The following is a 12,762-nucleotide window of genomic DNA, read 5'->3' as shown; positions in this document are numbered from 1 at the left end:
TTATTCAGTGGCTAAGTTGTGCCTGACCCTTTGTGACCCCATAGACTGCAGCATGCCAGGCTTTCTTGTCATGTTTTTAACTATTCTGCTCCATTATGGTTTATCATAAGATATTAAATGTAGTTCTCTGTGTTATACCGTAGGACCTTGTTGTTGTATCCATTCATATATGAAAGCTTATATCTACTGACTGCAACCAGGAGGAGGGTCATCTCTTCCCCAACTCCCTTCCCATTGGCAACCACCAGTCTGTTCTTTATGTCCATGATTCTGTTTCTGTTTCATAGATAGGTTCATCTGTGTCATATTTTAGATTTCATGTCAGTGATACCATATGGTGTTTACTTAGTGTGATAATTGCTAGTTGCATCCATGTTGCTGAAAATGGCCTTATTTTGTTCTTTTTTATGACTGAGTAGTATTCTGTTGTATATATCTAAACATCTTTATTCATTCATCAGTCGATGGACATGTAGGTTGTTCCCATGTTTTGGCTATTGTGAATAGTGCTGCTGTGAACATAGGGGTGCATGTATCTTTTTGAATTATAGTTTTTCTGGATATATGAGCATTAGCTATTTTTCCCATTTCCCATCCATATCCCACAGTGATGAGTGTAGGTGAGGAAAGAAAAACATTTTCCTATACCTTCCTAGGTTCCTTTGGCTGGGGCCCTGGAAATCAAACTGACAAAAGACAGACTATCAGAACAAAACCAATTTATTAACACCTGCAGCATGCATATATACAGGAAAAACTCAGTGAAAGGTCACTCAAAGGAGGGATTAGAACTTGGGCTTATGTAGCATCTTAATGAAGGACAGTACATTTGTAGACGAGTGTCAAGATAGAGGGAAAGGGATTCAGGCTTTTAGGGTTAGCTACTGTGTGAACGTAAATATTATGGGGGAAATTGATGGACCATAAGGTTTGTTTTAGTAATGTTTGTCATATACATTTCTCTTAGTGTCATCTCTGAGGTGGAAAGAGTCTAGAGTCATCTTTGGTGATTGAGAACCAGGGGAGGATAGGAAACTTCTGTGTCTCTTCTTTTCTTCAGCTCAGAATACTCTCTCTGCCCAAGTGGCATATTTCTGGGTGGAATATCCTGACCCGCTGTAACAGTTGTGCCCACATGATCAGGATGGGCTTGGGTCTTTGTCTTACTGTTATTATGGTGGACTCCATAGTGATCATTTATTATTTAATATTATAAGCTCTGGGTGAGTGGATTTTAAAAACACAGTCACATGCCTTACAAATATGTAATTCCCAGTACTCTTCTATTTAGAGGGTGTCCTCTAGAAGGCAGTGAAACATTATCATTCTGTCTTCATTATATTTGATAATATCTATTTTGGGCTACAAGTATAGCTATGTTTGTGGAGTGCAAATAGTACCCAACTACTTATAAGCTTTTCGTTCTCCACCACACTCTTACTCCATTTTAGTTGAAGGATAAAACCATCAAGGTTGATAGATCTGGTTCTTTATTTTTAGTTGTGATCAAATATACATTATATGAAGTTGACCATTTTAACTGTTTTTAGGCTTACAGTTCTCATGGAATGAATATACTCACATTATCGAACAACCATTACAACCACCCATCTCTAGAATTTTTACATCTTCCCAAGTGGAGACTCTGTACCCATTAAACAATAAACTGCTCATTCTCCTTTTCCTTTATCCTCTGGCAACAAACCACAATTCTACTTTCTGTGTCTAAGGATTTGACTGTTCAAAGAACCTCATGTAAATGGAATCATACAATATTTATCTTTTTGTGTCTGACTTATTTCACTTTTCGTGATGTCTTCAAGGTTCATACATGTAGCATGTCAGCCTTTTCTCCCTTTTTGAGGCTGAATAGCATTCCATTGAATGTATATACCCCATTTTGTTTGCTTATTCATCAATTGATGGACATCTGGGTTGTTTCTGTCTTTGGCTGTTGTAAACAATGCTGCTGTGGACACTGCTATACAAACATCTGTTCAAAACCAAATTTTGGGTGGTACACACCCTGGAGTGAAATTGCTGGGTCATGTGGTAATTCTGTTTAATTTTGGGGAGAATCATGTACTGTTTTCATAGCCTCTGTGCCATTTTACATTCCTGCCAGCAATACACGGATTTTCTAATTTTTCCATATCTTCACTAACACTTGCTTTCTGTTTTTTAGATAGGTGTGAAGTGGTAGCTCACTGTAGTTTTGATTTGTAATTCTCTATTAGTGACATTGAGCAAATTTTTACGTGCTTATTGGCCATCTTCAAATATTCTTTGGAAAAATGTCTAAGTCCTTTTCTCTTTTTGAAAATATCTGATTCTTTTTGTCTGAGACTAAATTTATGCTCTCATTTTCTTCTCTATTTAGGAAAAAAACTGAATTGATTTTTCTAAAGGTCTAACCTTTCATATTCACTGTATTGAAACCTCAGATTAAGGTCTCAATTCTTATTCCTCAGTTACCTAATTGCCATTAATTAAAAGAAATAACCAAACGGTTCAAAAATGATTGTAAATTTTTTTCTTTTTAAATACTCAGTGGCTCCCATCTCCTCCTAGTCTCTGCTTTAAGAAGTTCTTCTTGTTTTATTCTAGACTACTAACTAGTCATATTTCCTTTCTCACCTCTATTTAATATTTGAGTTGAATTCTATGTACTCTAGGTTCCTTTGGGTATCTGATATAGTTTTATACTCAATTATATTCATAATCTATTTGATAAAATCTAGCAGTATTTGGTACATCAGCTTATGAGAGGTCTTTTTCTTACTATTGAAGTATGACCTATATAATCAGGAAAAAATGTGGACTGTTGTAAAAAATAAAATTTATGTTTTTGTTTTGGACAACCTAAATTTCCAACAACAGAGAATAATACAGTGCTGTTAACCTTAAATGAATTAAGGCAGTGAGTGGTCCCCAGTGTTTTTGACACCAGGGACTGGTTTTGTGGAAGACAGTTTTTCCACGGACCATGGTGGGGGGATGGTTTCAGGATGATTCAAGCGTATTACATTTATTTTGCACTTTATTTCTATTATTATTACATCAGCTTCACTTGAGATCATCAGGCATTAGATCCTGGAGTTTGGGAACCCCTGATTGAAGGTATATGTCTGTGGTGGCCATATGTTGCAATTTAATTTCATACATATAAATGTTTTTTTAATATCATAATAAAATACATCAGTGAAAATTGTATGTTCTGGAAGATTATAACTTTGGAAAACCATAAAAGACATTTGTACAAAAGGAAGACAGGGAAAGCATAGTAACTACTGACTGTGCTTATCTGTGAGTTTTAGGTTCGGGGAACAGGTTGTTTATTAGGTAGATAAGAGTGTAAGGGAGGGCATAGCAAAGGCTTAGAACTATGAAAATTCACCAGCTGTTTCTTAAGGCTGTGAAAACTCACCAGGTGTTTCCAGATCAGCAACGAAACTATTTAAGTTGTGATCCAGCCTGATCCAGAATATAATGTGTATCAACCATTGACCTTGCTTGCCTTGATAGATCTTTTATTCCTCTACCTTGGTGAATGTTTATTTTAATGCATTTATTAATGTTTATAAAATAATTTTTTGTTAAAAAATCCAGTGTTTGGAAAAAACAGATTTTTACTAGCCTGTTCTCTTGCAGATATTAAGTTACTAGCATTTGTAACTGCTTACCACAGTATAAAACGTTACTTGAGAAGGCCTGTTTGCAGGGCCAGTTTTCCACTATCATTATGATCTGGGTTGAACAACATTATGGTGTTCCACATTTTATCATAAAGTGCTAATGCATTTCTGTTTTTCTTCCTCTCGAGATGAAAGAGAACTTTGGCATCGATTCCCTCTCCATACCCTCAACTGAAGGAAACATTCAACAAGGCAGATTTGATGATCTGGAAAATCTTAATTCATTAACAAAGAGTAGTCTGGATTTAGGTTTGTGATTTTCATTTCTCATAAACACAAGTTACATTATTTTGCAATCTTTCAGTTTTATTTGTGCATATGATGAATTTTACTGTCATATTTTCATTCATTATAATATTTTGAATTGAAATCTGCTTATTAATTCATCTGTTTCAAAATATCTGGAAAAGTAATGTGACTCATATTTCAACTTAGAGCTTTCAGATTCTGCTTTTGGTGAGGGCTGCATTTTCCCTGCCTCATTTTGCTTTTTATTAGCTGTGTGGATTACAACTAAAACTAGTGCCATATACTGAATCTGAAATAAGTCTCTACTAATATATATTAAAATCTCTGATGCTATTAAGTATACTGTTAGCTCATTGAATGGGGTTGTTAAATATTAATAAAGAGAGACATATTTTAAACATTTATGAAACATTTTTATAGCCATATATTACAGTCAATTTTGGTGCATTAATAACTTAGTTTCCATTAAAGAATCCTAAAAGTATAGTGCTTCTCCTTGCCTCTTCCCATATTGATTCTTATATATTTTTGAAAACTTGACTTTAAAAAGTAATATTTCCTTATCCAACACTGCAATATCAAATGTCATTGTAATATTAAGATTCCCTAGGAGAGACTCAAAGTATTGGGATTTATAGAGCCATTGTTCAGGATTTATGCTGTCCTTCACTTGTTTTGACTCTACTTATAGGAAAAGTCTTTCTCTTTGGGCAGTTCTTATGTTATATGATAATATATTGTTAGGAGAGAGAGATACCTTTCGAAAGTTATGTAACTGTTTTATATGAATTCAACATTCTATCAAGTAAAATCTAAAAGAATGGGATTCTTTTAATGTTATTAAAGATTGAAGGCATCTATGAGATGATAACAATTGCCAGTTCCCTGCCAGTCAGAACACATCATGAATAGTTAATTTAAAAAATTAAGATGGTTAATTTGAATATCTTAGATTAAGTGAGTCTATTCAATTTTTCATAATGTATAACTGATTGTGGCTAGGAGAAAAATGTAATTTTTTCCACAAAAATTCTCCTTGTATACTGTTTTTTGCCTTTTATTTTTTAATCCACCACATTTCTGTGCCCTCTTTTATGGCACAAATGAATGAATTAATGTGTTTGATTGCCATTGATATTAATAATTTATAGTAACATCCAGCATTGTTTCAGATCAGAGAATTTTGTTGTGGAGAGCTTCCCTGCGCATTGTCAGGTGTTTAGCAGCCTCCTTGCCTTCTCATGCTAGATCCCAGTGGTATTCCCATTCCTAGTCATGATCAAAATCAAAATGTCTCCAGACATCGTCAAAAAGTCCCTTGGGAGACAGAATTGCCCCAGGTTGTGACCCATTCACTGTTTTATACTGTCAGGATTGAAAGCAATGGGCTGGAAATATAGGGTGAGTGTTTGTGAAGAGGGACTTTGGAGTTAGGAGTAAGACAGGGGAAGGGACTTTGTCCTCATGGGATGATTCAACCTTCCTCTGAGCCCTCCTCTAGGTATCATCTAAGTAACTCCAAAGTTATTTCCTCTGACTTCTGCTGCCTGCATGAGTTTCCCAGGGCCCTCTAACAAGTTACCACATACCTGGCAGCTTACAACACCGGTAGTTAATTCTCTCACTGTTCTGGAGCCCCTAAGTCCTAAATTAATACGCTGTGCTACTTCTGTTGAAAGCGCTAAGAGTCAGACACGACTGAGCGACTTCACTTTCACTTTTCACTTTCATGCATTGGAGAAGGAAATGGCAACCCACTCCAGTGTTCTTGCCTGGAGAATCCCAGGGACGGTGGAGCCTGGTGGGCTGCCGTCTATGGGGTCGCACAGAGTCAGACACGACTGAAGCGACTTAGCAGCAGCAGCAGCTACTTCTGAAGGCCTTGGGAAGAATCTGTTGTTCTCCCTGTCCAGCTTCAGGTGACTCCAGCATCTTTTGGCTTGTGGCTGCTTCATTCTAATCTCTGCCTCCATCCTCACTTGGCCCTGTCCTCTTCTCCATGTCTTCTCTTCTTTTGTCTCTTAGAAGGACACCTGTTGTTGGATTTAGGGCCTGCTTGGATTGTCTCATCTCAAGATACTTAGTTTAGTTACATTTGCAAAGTCCTTTTCTCCATGTAAGGTCTCATTTATAGGTTCTATGGCAGATATATATATCCAGGTGAACCATCAATCAACCTACTGTACTGCCTTAATCTAATATTTGGCAAGGCACTTGGATTCTATTTTTGGAGATTATAGCTTTAGGTATTAAGCTACAAATGTGTACCTTAGGCCTGTCCTCACTAGGAAAGTGTTCATAACCACATGTGTTTTGGAAAATTTTTCAACTATCAGTGAATTTATTTTTGAGCATTCATAGCAAAAAATTTTTTGAGAGCTGCCAGAATGCTGTGTGGCAAGTGCAAGTACTTGGATTAATGCTAACCATGGGTGAACTGAGAAATTATTGATACAGAGTCAGTATAGTTTCAATCCCAGGTCCCTCAGTACTAAGCCGTTAATCTGCTATGTCACCAGGCAAACCACCCACTTTTCCAAGCTTCCCCACTTCCGCAGCTGTAAATGGTGCAACTGGGTTAAGTGTTCTATAAGGGCTTTTTCAAATCTGTAGCTCTTTGACTACTCTGTTAGTAACAGAGACTTTATGAGTTACTTATGAGCAGTTAAATTATTTTTGAAAACCTATATGTAAAGGGTTATTCTTCACCCTGTACTTAATCTAAAATTGTTGTTGTTCAGTCACTAAGTCATGTCTGACTCTTTGTGACCCCATGGACTGCAGCACGCCAGGCTTCCCTGTCCTTCACCATCTCCCAGAGTTTGCTCAAATTCACGTCCTTTGTGTTGATGCCATCCAACCATCCCATACTCTGTCGCCTCCTTCTCCTCCTGCCCTCAATCTTTCCCAGCATCAGGGTCTTTTTCAGTGAGTCAGCTCTAAAATCAGGTATCCTCAAAGACCGAAAGTAGTTCTATTTCCCAGTCTGATTGGCCCTACCTAAAATGGGCCTCCAGTGAACCTGGATGAATTTCTGTCATTGCACCCAGAGTCAGGCACACTTGTGAATTCACATACTGGTCTCTTACAATAAGCTTCTGGAGGGCAAGGCTTATATCTGATTGTGTTACCACAGTGGGTGCTTAAGAACTATTTCTTGCATGAGAAGGTGATATGCTGCTCGTGTGTGGTGATTTAACAGCATGCCAGTTCTGACATGATTTACCTGGCATGATTTATCAGTATGCCAGTTCCCTACCTATATTTTTCTTGTCTGGTTGCTACCTTGTACAGCAACCCCTTTTCTGCACGGATTCTTCTTGCCTTTATTTTGTTTATCTTTCTCTTCTTGCACCTAACTAAGTATAGACCTTTTGGAAATTACTCCCATTCCTCTCCTGGAAGCATTAACTTCTGTTTATCCAGGGACTTTTTTTTTTTTTTTTTTTTTTAACTTTCCTGTTTCCCTAACTGTGTTTTCCTGTTGTGGCTGTTACCTAACAACCGCACAGGCCCCAAAGGATGTGATTTATTTTACGGGCTCCCAGATGCCATGGGGCACCTGACGAGCAGGCCTGTGAAGTCGCCTGTGTCAAGCACGGTGCGAGAGGAGAGATGTGTACCTGAGCACTGCCAAGGAGGAGGAGTGGGCAAAGGGCATGGGCAGCCCTGTGTGGAGCAGGTAGTGAAAAGTTTTAGGCAAACTGCAGCGTCCTATGAAACTCCGTGCTGTAATTTAATAGGCGGCTTTACCAGTGTAGCTGGATGGGAATTAGCTCTGCAAATAAGCCAGTTCTCTGTTCTTTTGACTCTCATTTTAGGCCATTTCTGCAGAATCTCCATCCCACCCAGTCCTTCCTAAGGGGAAGAGTAGACATAGGGGGCTAGAGCAGTGGTGCGTGTCTATGGATTTGACTGCAGGCATGAATGTGGGCCCAGGGGTGGGCTGAGGGGTGCCTGGTGGTGGGGGAGAGGCACCTGAGACTTCCTTTAATACCACCTGAGTGTTAAAGTTACTTTCACCCCTCGCTTCAGATTCTCTGATGTATTTCCTATACTGTATTAATCAGTGTTACCAACTGATCAGATCCTGATTCAAAGTGTCTAGACAAGATAAAAAGCAGAAGTATAAGTGAGTTTACTAGAAAATCTGTTCAATATGAAGACATGGAAAGTTTACGTGATGGTTATAGGAGAAGTTTTAGAAGAGTATCTATATCTTCTAGTGATCATTTTTAATTTTCTGATAAGCCAGGTTTCCAAAATATACTATAAATGTATGGATTGAAGGGAGGCATTTGATGCACCATTTTTTATATTTGTATAACATAGTGAAGAAAGATTGGCTGGGAATTGTAATGGATTAGATGTAATGGACACTGAGGAGTATCCTAAGAGCGATGAATGGGTTTATGCCAGCCTGCATGAAGGTCTCCAAACATGTACCATAGCACTGTGTGCACAGCCCTGCCCTACTTATTCCTTTTTTTTGTAATAGAAAAGTGACACAGATGACATGTTAGGTAAATTCACACATTCTAATTGGCAAAATTCCTCGGCCTGGAATTCCCCATCTATAAAATATGATTGCTAGTGTCTCTTGTAACTAGTTTAATGTGAGAATTAAATAAGATAACAAATGTAAAAGAATTTTGGAATTTATAAACAAAGGCCCTTCAAAAATGTGTTTTCATTTGATTATTTGTTTTTCTGTTGAATTTTTTTTTAAGTCAGTGAAATGTTAGTGTGTCTGTAATTGAGACAGCCTAGATCAATGAAGGAAAATTTGTAGTAAAATAAGGAGATAACTGAACCGAACTGAACTGAAGGAGATAACCTCCATCGTAAAGGAGATTAGTTTTTTTTTTAATCGAAAGATTCTTTAAATTCTACAGTCCTTTACATTTTAAAAAAGTTTCACATAATCCAATAATAACCTTTTCCCCTCCATATCCCTATATTGCCTCCCTGCTTCCGTCTCTCCACTGGTAACCACTAGTTTATTCTCTATATCTGTGAATCTGCATCGCTCTTGTTTTATTTGTTAGTTTGTTGTATTTTTTTAGATTCCATGTATGAGTAATATCATACAGTATTTGTCTTTCTCTTTCTGACTTACTTATAAGATTCTTTTGATAAAAGATTCATATTGCTGAAATAATATCTTTTCACTGAAGCCATGCTTAACATTGTAACTGTCTTCCACTGAAGCCATGCTTAACATTATAACTCTCTTCCACTGAGCAATCCCTATTTCCCTTCCTTGCAGATTTTTTTTTTTTTAACCATAGTACTGCCACCATCTGACATGTTAAATATTTTGCTTATTTAGTTTAATATAAATAAGTCTTCTACCTGAATGGGGCCTGCCCATGTAGATATCTATAACTCTTTGTTGAATGAATGAAGAATGAATGAATGTATCCTGTGCTCACCAACATCTGGTTTTGCTCTTTAGGCATGATGATTCCAAATGATGTGCAGGGTCCTGGCTTGCTTGTTGAACTTCCTGTTGTGGCTCAGAGAAGGGAGCAAGAAGATTTGCCTCTATATCAACTCTCCAGGACTCAAGCTGTTTCCAAGGTTTCAGCATATGCAGGAATGTTGTCTTCTAGATATACCACTGATGCATGGTATGATATTATTTCTCTGCATCTTCACATTATAAAGTAGCTTTCTTTTAACTTCTATTAAAAACAATAACAACAGGTCATGTTTATGGTGGAACATTTGTAAAGTGCAGAAAAATATTTTGGATAAAACCTACTATATTAAACAATTACTGTGAGAATTTCCCATACTTAAAATTGTACAATATATATAATTTTGTATTCTCGCAGTTGTGTGCAAAATGGATTATGTAGAGTTTTTAATCAGATAATGGAGGTTAATTAAGAATTTAACAACTCAAGCAAGAAATACTTGAGGGCAAATTGAGGAAGGATTGCACTTAAGAGTTGGAGGGGTTATAGGAATTGTTGACTGATAACATGTGGAAAGTGAGAAGAAGAAGATGACCTGTGTTTCTGAATGGAGCACGTAGATGGCTAGCAGGACCATTAATTCTTTGGCATAAGATTGTAGGAGCATGAACAGGTTGAAAGGAAAATGATGAGTTTAGTTTGGGACATGTTGAGGGTTCAAGTATCCATAGAAAAATGAAGTGAAATGGAGTTAATTAAATACGTGCCTCCAAGGATTTGTGCTGAGGTCTACCCTGATGTGGATACTTGGGGAACAAGATCAAGTGAAGGTGAGACTTCTGGATTTGAATAGTCATTCAGGGGAGGCTCAAGTGATAATAGAACAGGGCCAAAATTGGAGTCCTGCAAAGCAGCAAAATTAAGGGCAGGAATGGAGGAAGAAAACAGTGAAGTGGAGTGAACAAAAGGTAGGAGGAAATTGATGAACTGGAGGTTGATATAGAAACCAAGAGAAGAGAGCATTTGAACAAGAGGATCATTACAGACTAATACAGAGAAAGGTCATGGTAGATAAAATGGAAGTTTTCCTGGGACTTGATCACATGGAACAGTTTCATTAGAGTGGAAATCAGAGAGTAGTGGGTTGAGAATTGAACAGAAGTCAGAAATTGGATAAAGTAAGAGCAGACTAGTGTTTTGAGAAACCTGATCATGAAAAGAGGCAGAAAGAATGCCTGTTACCTAGACAACTGGAGGGTATTGTAGGACTGGGGCAAGGGGATATATATACACACACACACATAGATTGTAAGTGTGAAAGATCCAGAAAAGGAATATGTAGATGCTAGAAAGTGGATGATTAAACATAGTCCCTGGAGAGGGTGGAGGGAGAGGAGGACATGGCACACCTAGAGAGATTAACCTTTAATATTTGATAGGAGGAAGCTCATATTCTCCATGGGCTCAGGTGCCAAGAGTGAAAGGAAAGCACAAATACAGGCATTGTTAGTGCCTTGAGGACTGGAATCCAAAGTTTTTACCCTACGGCCTTGGGTTTTTTGTTTTTCTGTCATTTAGAAGAAAGGTTATTTACTCAAAATGATGGGGTGCTAGTAAAGTGGGCCATAAAAGGAGAGGTGTCGTAATAGAGATTAGCTTTTGAAACAAGAGTAGGAGAGTAAAGACCTACTGAATAGCATAGGTGAGAAGGAATTTAGGAAAATATTGATTCCCTTTTTGCAGCTTCCCAGAGAGTGAGAGAACGAACATCACCCTCTCAAGTGTGATATCTGTGGCTGAGAATCAGAGCTGCTAAAGAACAGAGGAGGTTGAGAGAACAGTGAGGGAAGAAGTTAGGTTGTGGGCGGTTTCTTTACAATTTAAGGAGATTTTGTGGAGGGTGATGGGTAGTTTGGCTGAGGGGGCCTTGGCAGCGGGGTGTGGGGACAGAAGTACATCCGAAAGAAAAGCCAGTGCAGTGTAGCACTGTGAGTATAGGACAGGAGAAGCAAATGAAAGAGTTGGAGGTGTTGCAGAATGTAACAGGGATGAGAAATAGGGTAGGATTAATTGGCCTTAATGCTGTTATTTATTTTTTATATTTGAATATAGTTCACCTACAATATTGTGTTAGTTTCAGGTGTATGGCAAAGTGAATCATCATGCATATTCATATATCCTGCTAAGTGAAGCGAGTCAGACAAACACAAATATCATATGATATCACTTAAATGTGAAATCTAATAAAAATGATATAAATGAACTTATTTACAGAACAGAAACAGACTCACAGATCTCAAAATCAAACTTATGGTTACCAAAGGGGAAATGTGGCAGGCGGCGGGGGGGAGTGATAAATTGGGAGACTGGGATTAATATATGTGCATATTACTATATATATAGAACAGATAACTGTGGGGACCTACCGAATAGCATAGGGAACTCCACTGAATGTTCTATAATAACTTATATGGGAAAAGAATCTTAATGCTTTCATTTAAACCTTAGTCCAAGAAAGATTTTGTCTTGTTATATGAAATGTCTCAGACTTACGTCACTTCTCTGTTCAGCAATCTGTGACCTTTGCCTAGAGTTTTAGATAGAAACTTAATAAAAGTTGTTGTCTGGGCTTCTGCATAGCTTATGTCTGAGTGGAAAGGAAAGACTGGTAAGTCCAACTAGTTGGAGAAATTGGTGACTTTTTACTCAACAGACCTGGACCAATGTGTACAGGGGAGGAGCTGACAGGCCCAGGGTCCTAGTGCAAGGGATCTAACCAGTTCCCAGGGGAACAGAGTGTTAAACAACCATGAGTTTGTTTCTTTAGGAGAGATGCCTAGCAGTGGAAGTACTGGAAGAGTTAGGAATATGTTTCGACTTTTTTTATGTGGTCAAATTACTTTTCAGAGACATTTCCGTTTTTTAAATTTCTCTTGTGCTGAGTGTTAATAATGGACTCTGGCCAAAGAATTCAGAATTGAAGCTGCTTTTCACATTATAGAATTATAAGTGTAAATTGGAAAAGGTTTAAACAAATTTCCAAACCCACCCCTCTGTCCTTGTGCAGAAGATGAAACATTCCATCAGTTGTGTCTTACTCAGTTTTCCCAGAGAGAAGAGGTCCACTTTACTCCTAAAGTGAGCACTTTGACAAGCTGATTTCTTGTGTTCGCACAGGCATTTAAGGGCTCCAGCCTAACCTTTGTCTTGAGAGATCAGTCTTGCATTGAATGTTTTTTTCTTTTTTGGCTTGCTGTCATAGATTCAGTGTATATATTTCAGTCTCAGCAGGCTCCAGAAGTGTTCCTGTAAATCATACTACCCCTTTTAATCTCTCAGAGTATGCCCCATGGAGTTAGGTTCATAGATGAATATTTATTGCTACTCAGAAGACT

At 37.8% G+C, this 12,762-nt stretch overlaps 1 protein-coding gene across 5 annotated transcripts in view; it reads left to right on the top strand.

The window, feature by feature from the left end:
• Nucleotides 1–12,762, top strand: part of PATJ (PATJ crumbs cell polarity complex component) — a 365,401-nt gene that overhangs the window by 106,262 nt on the left and 246,377 nt on the right. For all 5 annotated transcript variants that reach the window (XM_061121728.1, XM_061121726.1, XM_061121727.1 and 2 more), the window contains exons 21-22: nt 3,824–3,944; nt 9,403–9,577. In XM_061121728.1, coding sequence (XP_060977711.1) covers nt 3,824–3,944; nt 9,403–9,577 — 296 coding nt within the window. The remainder of the gene's footprint in view (nt 1–3,823; nt 3,945–9,402; nt 9,578–12,762) is intronic.

Source organism: Dama dama, chromosome 20 (genome assembly GCF_033118175.1).
Source record: "Dama dama isolate Ldn47 chromosome 20, ASM3311817v1, whole genome shotgun sequence".
Lineage (NCBI taxonomy): Eukaryota > Metazoa > Chordata > Mammalia > Artiodactyla > Cervidae > Dama > Dama dama.
The sequence above is the reverse complement of the archived record's forward strand: the minus strand, read 5'-3'. Positions and strand labels throughout refer to the sequence as shown.